Raw genomic sequence first — 10,571 nt, 5'->3', positions numbered from 1 at the left:
AGATGTTCAGAGCGGGTGTGGGGTGTTAGACTGGGAGTTTCAAATCTACAGTAAAACAGGTAAACTATCATTTTAGGAAGTAATTCTTATTTTATCCTTTCTACAGGCCTACCAGTCTAGACCTGCACAACTACTACCACACAGAAAATTATGATGAAAACCCGTTTATCTGTTCTCAACCACGGGAGAATGGCGTGCGTCTATGCACCTCCATCCCCACGCTCCACAAAGAGGGCCGGCAGTGCCAGCTGGACATGGCATCTTACAATAGCACAGACAACACCACCTGCGTCAACTGGAACAAGTATTACACCAACTGCTCTGCCGGAGAGGCCAATCCCTTCAAGGGGGCCATAAACTTTGACAACATTGGTTATGCCTGGATTGCCATCTTTCAGGTCAGTTTTATGTCTTCTTTTATTGCAGATTCTGTGAAGACTTATACCAAGACCTATAAAAATACTTTCAATGCCTTAGAATGACAGTTTAGTAAGGATGCACAAAATATTGTTGCCATAATATATATATATATATATATATATATATATATATAATTATGCATGCTCATTTCTACTATTTTTACATTTATTTTACCACTTTCATCATCTAACGCTTAATCTTTAAAAATGCTAATAATTTAATAACACTAATCTCAAAAATAATGCTGTTTTACATACTGTACATTGAAATGTTGTGATGCCTAAATTCACTTGTAGCATTTAAATTGTATTTATTTATTTAATTGATTGATTTACAAAATAGAAAAATAATTTTAATATTGGCCATAAGATGATGATAATTTATGTATAAATATAAAAAATAGGTTATCCCTACTAGGTGCATCCCTGCATTTTACTGTAAAGATATGGCTTTACACCAAAATTCTGATGAAACTGATCCAAACTAATACTAAAATTACTATCATGAACCCAAATGTGCTTACCTCAGTTTCCCTGCCCATTCAGTGATATCTTAAATACTTGACAATGTGTTTAAATAACAAAGCCCATTTGTCCTGGGATTTTGGATTAGCCTTTTTAGAGTCTGGCATGGAGACAATTGCAGGGATCAGCGGGCTCTATTAATTCCTATTCTGTGCTATTTTATCACAAAAAGGGTGATAAGGTTTTAATTCTTCTGTGTCTGACAATATGGGCCTAATGGTTTTAATCTCAAATTGAATTAAACTTGAACTTTTCATATGTTTACAACACACCAAAATACATTTCTATTAAATATTTAGGAGACTGTTATGTACTGAACTGCAGAATGGCCCGATGACTTAATCCTTTTGCAACCGGTCAATTCTGTGGCTTGACGCTTAATTTTTAGTGTCTAAAAATGAATTAGCTGTCTGACAGCCCTTCATCCTGCTGGCACACCCAATTGCCCTGTAAATAGCAAGCAAAATGTCTTTCCTTTCCGGTTTTGCCTTTCTCCATTTCTCCCTAATCTGTGACAGATTAATCAAAGGGATTGAAGAGTGCATGCTGGGTAGGGTGTCCCCCTTGAGCACACGATATCTGTACTGTCTACCTCATCATGCATGATTGAGTACAGAACCAAAAACTGATCACAGAAGCATATAATCAGAGATTACTTATGCTTTTAGTTTACATGTCTGTCACTGTATTGAAATTAGTATCGGTATGTTTTTTTTCATGCTTTGGATTGATGTCGTTATCTAGAATGCAAGAGTTTCCTAAAATAGTTTTATATAAAAATAATGCCTTATATAAACTGTCTCTTATGTGAATAAGAGACATAAGCTGCACTGAATCCCTCTCCTTTTGTTCTTTCCTGTAGGTTATTACTCTGGAGGGCTGGGTGGACATCATGTACTTTGTTATGGATGCTCACTCCTTCTACAATTTCATCTACTTCATCCTCCTGATAATAGTGAGTGGCTTTGGGCTGAGCTGGGCAGACCTGGACACGTTTATGAGAGCATTACCTGAACCGTCACCGACCAGACAGACTGCCTTATACTGGCTCTGATGTGTCAGACAGGCTTAGACAGCTCACAGGACAAAGACAAGAGAATCATATTTTAAATATTTTTGAAATGACCATGTTTTTTAAAAAACAATTGTAGTTGCAATGTCAATAACATACTGTGAATCATGTTTTGTTTAGCCTAGGAAATGGATTATTGTCAAGATGTTTTAAATCTGTCCAGGAGATGCATTTAGGGGTATTTAAAGGGATAGTTCAGCCAAAAATCAAAATTCTGTCATCATTTTCTGTCATAGTTGACAGATGTAAACTTCATTGTCACACAGATTCATATATAATGTTGGATATACAGTATATCATATCCAACTTTATCCGTATATGTACAGTATACTCATGTGAAGTGATATATACTTTATAGCAAATCTCAACTGCTTGACTTTTATTTCGTTGCAGAATATAACTATATTATCACCCAGCTCTTTATATAAAGTTGTATAAGCATGTGTATTTACAGCAGGTCTCAAAGGCTTGATTGCTTATATCGTCGAAAGTGTAAGCTACTGTATATTATTATACCCAGCTCTAATCTGCTAAATTTGACTATAAATCATGAAGATATTAAAATATTATAAACATCGACATCATGATTTTCTGTAAAGCTGCTTTGAAACAATGTCTATTGTGAAAATCACTATACAAGTAAATTTGACTTAAAGGGTTAGTTGACCCAAAAATGATTTCTTCTTTCAGACGAATCCAGTCAGAGTTATTTTAAAAATTGTCTTTGATCTTTCAAGCTCTATCGTTGTATTCAGCGGGTGTTGCATTGCTTCAGTCCAAAAGACATGAAATAAAAAGCACCCTTCCATAAAAAAAAGTCCATATTCAAATCGTAATAATCACTTTAATCTAGCTTGCGCCAACAGTTGTACACGGAAGCAGTTCCGGGCAGATGATGCATGAGGTAGGCGTTGCACATGCGCTGCTCAGAAGTGACGAATGCAGAAGCGCAGCGGAGAGATCAAAACAAAACAACGGTCACTAATTAGAAGTACAAAACGAGGATTTGTAAAGAAGAATGTCGGAGGATTTCGATATAAGCCAAGAGGAGACTGGTTTTCCTTTGCTAAAGTAAGTATTTGCTCTTGTTAACAAACGTTGGTTGCGCAACGCCGACATCTTACGTGTACTTCTTACTTTTGAGCTAATTTGCTACATACGGCATCTTCCCGGAGCTGCTTCCGTGAACAACTGTTGGCGCAAGTTATATTAAAGTGATATACTAAAGTGATTCGCTACAGGAGGCCTTTGTTCAATCCCCGGAGCCGTGTGAGACACTTTTTATTATGAATGGATGCACTTTATTTCACTTCTTTTGGACTGATGCACTGCAACACCCGCTGACTGCAATTAAACAGCTTGGAAGATCAAAGACAATTTTTTATTTAGCTCCGACTGGATTCGTCTGAAAGAAGAAAGTCATATACACCTAGGATGCCTTGAGGGTGAGTAATTCATGGGCTAATTTTCATTTTTGGGTGAACTAACCCTTTAAGTTGACTTGATTTACTCAATGTCATGTCTTTCGAAACCTGTATGACTTTCTCTGTGGAACACAAAAGTAGATATTTTGAAGAATATTGGTAATCAAAAACTGTTCGACTTAAACTTGGGTCTGTTCACACCAAGAACAATAACTATAAAGATTACTGTAATAATAACTACATTAGTTTCCACAACAGACAATAATGTTCTGTTTATTATAAGTGCAAGCTGCAGTTATATTGTCTGCTGCTTTAAATTCTTCATCACTTTAAAGTCAGGTGGATTCTGATTGGCTATCAAACACCAAAAATAAAATGTAAATTTTTTTTTTTATATAGTAGAGTGAAATAACTCCATAATAAAGGCCTTTTAACATCAAGAACACTTACTATAAAGATAAATGTAACGGTAACTACATTAGCGTAATATAGACAGACAGTATTGCTAGGTTTATTAAGTGCATGCTGCTGTTTTTTTCTGTTACTGTATATACACTATTATATATCAATAGCGGTTGTTTGCTTAGTGAAACTCGCCTTTTTTATCGTCTGCCAAGCGAAATTTGTCGATCTGATCAGTATCTGTAATGCATAAATACAGCTTGCAATAATGCTCTCCTGATCGTTCATTGTTCTGTTAAATAACACTTGTGAATTTGATCTCTATTTTAACAGTGCTGTAATGACAGTGTCTTCAGCCACTTGACCTTGATGTGTTTCAGAGTGATTGTGAAGAGGGGGAAGAGGAAGCTGGCTGATTATGTTCACAGTTTGAGCTGTAAGCAACAAAAAAAAACACAAACATTTCTCAAAATATTTTATTTTGTGTTACACAGAAGAAAGTAAGTCATACAGGTTTGGAATGATGTGATGGTGAGTAAATAATGACCGAACTTTCCCTTTAAATGTGGCATTGTTCTGAACTTCCAATCTGTTAATTTCAAATCCTATTAGTACAGAATATAACCATCGATTGTATGCTTGCTATTTTTATCATGCCATCTTTTCTTGTTGTTACAGTAACAATGTTGTTAATGAGCAGTGAAGCTCTCTCTGTTCATGGTCTACTCCACTCCCTCCACTGTTTTTCAGGTGGGCTCATTCTTCATGATCAACCTTTGTCTAGTTGTCATAGCGACACAGTTCTCTGAGACCAAGCAACGGGAGAGTCAGCTTATGAAGGAGCAGAGAGTGCGCTCCAGGTCCAATGCCAGCACCCTGAATAGCTTCTCTGAGCCAGGAAGCTGCTACGACGAGCTCCTCAAGTACCTAGTTCACATCATCCGCAAAGGCACCAGGCAAATTGGCCTCCTCATCCGGGCTGTTGGGCGCCGTGCAGGCCTGCGGATCTGTGCTTCTCCGCCGCTGGAACCACCGCCCACGAAAAGACGGCATCAGAAGCAGCGCCAGGGATCCATCCGTCCCGTCATGCACCATCATCATCACCTCCACCATCACTACCATCTGGGCAATGGGAGTGTCCGAACCGATGTGGGCAGAGAGGGGGACAACCAGAGTTCCCAAAGTGCCAATGCCAACAACTCTGGGCATCTCATGCTACCTGTCATTGTCCCTCAGCAGGAGCCCTTTTGTGGGACTCTGGGCCCCAGTGGTGCAGAATCAGTGCATAGTGTTTATCAGACTGCGGGCCACCTTGAGTCTCTGCGCTGCAGCCCCTCACCTTCTCCCATGGTGTTTCAGGCATACAAGAGGAACTCAGTGCCATTTGCGGCTCCAGTACATAAGAACTACCCCACGTTACAGTCATCTCTGGCCTTAGAGCAGCTCAGACAGAGAATCCTGGAGCCAGGAGGAGCCAGTTGCACTGCTAGTGTCCTTACCAACCTAAACATCCCCCCAACTCCCATCAACACCTCACAGTGTCTGGTGGAGACGCAAGGTCCTCCTGGTAAATGGATTTTAATGGAGTTACTTGAGCTGAAATTCAAAAATTCATGAAATTTAACAGCTGGATGTGTGAAACACAAGAGTTGAGAGTAGGGCTGGGCAGTATGAACAAAATTAGTAATTTTATATATTTTTATGTTGTGTTTTGTTCATACCATCATGGTTACACGATGTATTATAGTTGCTTTTGCTAGAAATTCAACCCTGAAATATCTATTCGATAATTTAGATAGAGACTTATATACTAATTAAGTGAAATGATTAGATTTTTTTCATACAAAAAAATTAAGTTTTTTTCATAACAAATGAATAAATGTATTACATTCTTAAAATATTAAAATATATTAAAGCATTTTTTTATTTAAATAATTGAAATTTACTTTTAAAAATTGAAAAACTTTTCAATTGAAAACAATTGGAAAAAAATCGAAAAACTTTACAAACACACACTATTACTTACTCATACTTACTATTACAATACACCTTACAATTAAAATGGTAGTTAAAAAAAAAAATTGTATAGATAAATAATTATTTTATTATATTTATTTTGTTATATTTATTTTATTTATATATACTGTGCGAACTGTACACTATAATAAAATACGTTTTGCTTTTGTAAAATTGTCATTTACTTTGACATAGTAGCTGAATATTGGAAAACAAATTTAAAAAAAAGAGAGAAATAGACATTTGTCTATGCATCATGTGCTTTTTCTTATACATTTCAGGCAAGATCATCTTTAAGGATGCGCTCATGAATTGCAGTGGCACAAACTTAGACACAACTTTGACCTTTGACCCTGAGACATGTCCGTATTGCGCCAAAGCGATGACCAACGACTCTGAGGGAGTGGATGGGAATGAGACGGCAGACTCTGACAGTGAGGGCGTGTACGAGTTCACACAGGATGCCCATTATCAGGACAGCAGAGATCCCAACAGGAAGAAGAAGCTGTTTGCATTAGGAGCTCGGGCAGCAAAGGTGGTCCATTTCTGGAGGCTGGTGTGCGACACGTTCCGTAAGATTGTGGATAGCAAGTACTTTGGACGAGGAATAATGATCGCCATTCTCATTAACACACTCAGCATGGGCATCGAGTACCATGAGCAGGTTAGTGCACGTCTCTATGCTGTTCTCACTGATTTGATATCTGCAAACCCTCATTTATAAGATCAAATTATGTTTTTGCCTCGGAGTTAAAAAAAGAAAAAGAAAAAAAGGTCATTTTAACTATATCTCTCAGTTTATTTCCACATAATTGTGTCTTTATATCTCACAATGTGCTTTTATACCTCAAAATTACTGCTCCTTTATTTCTAGTAATTATTATTTTTATATCTCACAATTGCGAATATTTCTCGTAATTGCAACTTTATATTATTTTCACAATTATGTATTTACTTGTAATTGTGCCTGTAAAATTGCGACTTCAGACACTACTGTTCAAAAAGTTTGGGGTCAGTAAGATATATTTTTAAAAGGAATTAATGCTTTTATTAAACAAGGATGCATTTAATTGACCAAAAGCGACAGTAAAGACATTTAAATTAAAATGTTACAAAAGATTTCTATTTTAAGTAAATGCTGTTCTTTTGAACTTTCTAGAAGAATCTAGAAGTATCAGCCGTTTTCACAAAAATATGAAGCAGTGTTAATTTAAAGTGTTAACTGTTTTCAACACTGATAAAAAGAAGTGCTTCTATACAATAGAAATCATCCAAGCCCTTTGCAGCAGTGTTAAGGAATGAAAGACTTTCCATATGCACCATGCTTTTGTTGTTTACCAATGTGTGGTAATTCGCCATACTAGAGAATGAGCACGAGTGTGAAGGCTGAAGTGAACAGAGAGGGCAACTGGCACACATCTGAAATTCATTGCACTGTGTTTACACAGTGTGCTCGCATGCTTCACAGTCTTCCAGATCCTTTGGAGGGCACACACCGCAATTCATGCCCGCCTGCAACGACCCCCCTTGCTCGTGATTGAAGTCGTAACTCAGGGCTTTGAGGTGTACAACTAGGAAAATGATCAGTATTTTATGACACATTGCAACTTTGAAGGATGATGAATTCCTTGGAGTGAGAGTTTGAGTTTTGTATTTTTCTCAGAAAATGGTTGATTCTCAGACAAGAAAACAACATTCATCATCACTTACTCTGATTAGAATGATTTATTCTGGTGATTTGAGAGTAAATGTAAATGGGAACATCTGCTGGCAACCAGGAGCGAATATGTGGGCAATGCAAGAATTTTGGTCCTCGGCCTTGTGAACTCAAGCGGCCAAAATGTGAATGTTTTATTAGACGGAGAGTTTGTACGATTTTTAAAAAATATTATTGAAAGTCTCTTATTTTATCAATAAAAACAGTAATATTGTGAAATATTACAACTTAAAATAACTTTTTATTGTAATATATTTTATATTTTCAGCAGCCATTACTCCAGTCTGCCATGTGATTTTTCAGAAATCATTCTAATATGCTGATTTGGTGCTGAAGAAACATGTCGTGTTTTTATTGATGTTAAAAACTGCTTAAACGGTTCATGAACTGCCTTTTTATTATTTTGTACTGTTCTCTGTGATCCACTGTTATCAAGATTTTTACAATACAAAACATAATTTAGAATTTAGACTTTTGAATGGTGATGTATATTTGGAGGTGTAAGTTTGGTGGACCTGTAACAAAATAAATATGCACACATACGTACACGGATGGCATTCCCCTCCCCCTCAGGACTTCAGCTTCTTTTGTCTCTCCTCTCGTTTTCTTCCCTGTAAACTCCTGGGGAATTTTGGCAGTGAACATTGTCTTTATGAAGCGGTCCATCTGGAGAATTGGAGACTGAGATAGAGCAAGAATTTGGATGCACAAGGTCACTTGGGTTTTTTGATCCTTATAAAACATCCAATCTGGCTATTTGCATCTGTTCCTGTTTCACATTCCTGAAGCTTCTATTGCCCTTTGTCTTTCATAATTGTCTGAGCTCCTCTCTCCCAGTCACTGACATCCTGCATCACTTTTTAAACCCACTGTGGAATGAAGAAGCAGCTCTCGACTGCAACAATTCCAGCTTTGTTTATCGTTCCTGGGCTTGAAATGTTGCTAGTAGGGTTCAAAACATTATTTGATGTTGTGTTGTCCAGTTTTGGTATTCCATTGTGCTGCACAGATGGAAAAATCACACATTGCTGGATGAAGTTAAGATCAAGTGGAGTTTCACAGAGTGTAGCCAAAGGGGAATGTGTGAATGACTGAGTAAAACAGGCAGAAGAGGTTGCGCTACGTTGATCTGAGCAGTGTTCTGTGCGGCCTCCTTCCAGACTCTGCTCTGTGTTTCTTGGAGAGGAGACATGTTGATCGCTTGATCTTATGCATGAAAACCTTACAAAACCTGACCACATGGCTGCTATTTACAGAGCTAAAGCGTGTGTTTTTTATTTAAGAGGTTAAATATAAATCCACAGGCACATCTCCATCTCTCATTCCATCAGTTATCACGTTCAACCTTTAGCCCAAGTTTTTCAAAAGCTCTTCAGCCCATTAGGTTTCTTTTATTTCTTGGCTTTGTTGTTGTTTCCCTTCCATTTCGGGCAATATATCTGTCAACTCTTTTAGCCAGAAAGGGATATTTGCTTCCATAGCTTTTAGGATTTTACTCAAAAATATTGCAACCAAACAACTAATGCTTGTGGACACTACTACTAGTACTATAGAAATGTTGGTAATTAAAAAAAAAAAACAAGCAAATCTTTTATGCTCACCAAGGCTGCATTTATTTTATTAAAATTACAGTAAATCTGTAATATTGTGAAATATTATTACAATTTTGGAAACATTTCTTATTTTTTTAAAGTAGAAAACAGTTGTACTGTTTAATATTTTAGTGAAAACTGTGATACATTTTTTTCAGGATTATTTGATGGATTTAAAAAAATAATGTTTATTTGAAATGGAAATTTTAAATTGAAATGTAAAAGTCTTTACTGTCACTTTTGATCAGTTTAATGCATCTTGCTGAATGAAAGTATCGTTTCTTAAAAATAAAAAAATCTTACTGACCCCAAACTTTTGAACAATATTGTAATATTTATGGATAAGTGTCTAGCTGCTATTGTTAAACAATGCAAAGAATTCTATTGTCTTCCATATCCTTAACTGCTTTAGGAAACAATTAAAATTCTAATGCAGCTTATTGTTAGCAACGTTTTTCATTTCAGATCTGCCCAGACTGTTTGCAATTATGAGCAATTTTGCTGTATCATAGGCCAAATTAACTGCAGTTTATTTTTGCAAAATTCACATTCAAAATAAATTGTATTTATTTTTTTTCAACAATGTGACTCTCCCTTCCATGAATATGAATGGATGTCTCAAGGTTATATAGCTTTTTCTTATTTTTTTGTTTTGGTTGTAAGTTTTAAATCTATTATTATTATTATTATTATTATTGAAATCCCATGTTTTTCAGTAGGCGTATCTTTGTAAAAGTGTTGTATTTGTTTGCACCATCCCCACCCCCCCGGGTTGGTTTTGACAGATTTTGAGGTGCTTTCAATTTTCAAATCAATTTATGATCTTTCAAAATCAGACATTTCAAACTGCTCAACCCCATGTTGTGGTCCAAGAGAAGCTATGCTTCATGTACCATGTTTATCTATACCCTGTTTTTCAGCTACAAGTATCTTGTTGACACATACTTGTAGGTGAACTTTTTTAAGCTCTTAATCTTGAAGCTATGAAGTCCTTTAAGCTTCCCATACTTCCCTGCAGACTGGCAGTGCAGGTTGTAGCAGTCTGGTTCGTGTGCTTGTGTAGAGAGGAGGATGTTACTGCTCAAATGGACACATCTCATCCCTCTAACCCAGTGGTCGCCAACCCGTCGATCGCGATTGGTAGATCTTTATCACTGTCCCAGTAGATCCCGAAAAAAAAAACAGTGAAATAAGTACAAAAATGCATTACATTTATGGGGTTATATTAATGTATCAACTGAAGGGAACTGTCTTGAGAAAAGTTTCGATGGCAATGGCATTTTCTTCTCCGTATAAAGCCCAACTTTGATTTGTTTACAGCGGTAAACAAGAAAACGCTATATTGCGGTCGGTTCATAAGCAGTGTTGCCAAGTCCGCGGTTTTCCCGCGGAATTGGGCTACTT

The 10,571-nt window shown here is 36.8% G+C and overlaps 1 protein-coding gene across 1 annotated transcript in view; it reads left to right on the top strand.

The window, feature by feature from the left end:
• The window catches only part of LOC107743785 (voltage-dependent T-type calcium channel subunit alpha-1G-like), a 163,081-nt gene that overhangs the window by 55,873 nt on the left and 96,637 nt on the right, over window positions 1–10,571 (top strand). Inside the window, 4 exon segments of the mRNA XM_016557185.1 lie at window positions 107–398; window positions 1,807–1,899; window positions 4,593–5,409; window positions 6,140–6,522. Coding sequence (XP_016412671.1) covers window positions 107–398; window positions 1,807–1,899; window positions 4,593–5,409; window positions 6,140–6,522 — 1,585 coding nt within the window.

The sequence above is a fragment of the Sinocyclocheilus rhinocerous genome, unplaced genomic scaffold (assembly GCF_001515625.1).
Source record: "Sinocyclocheilus rhinocerous isolate Xijiao unplaced genomic scaffold, SAMN03320098_v1.1 scaffold497, whole genome shotgun sequence".
NCBI classification, from domain to species: Eukaryota; Metazoa; Chordata; class Actinopteri; order Cypriniformes; family Cyprinidae; genus Sinocyclocheilus; species Sinocyclocheilus rhinocerous.
The sequence above is the reverse complement of the archived record's forward strand: the minus strand, read 5'-3'. Positions and strand labels throughout refer to the sequence as shown.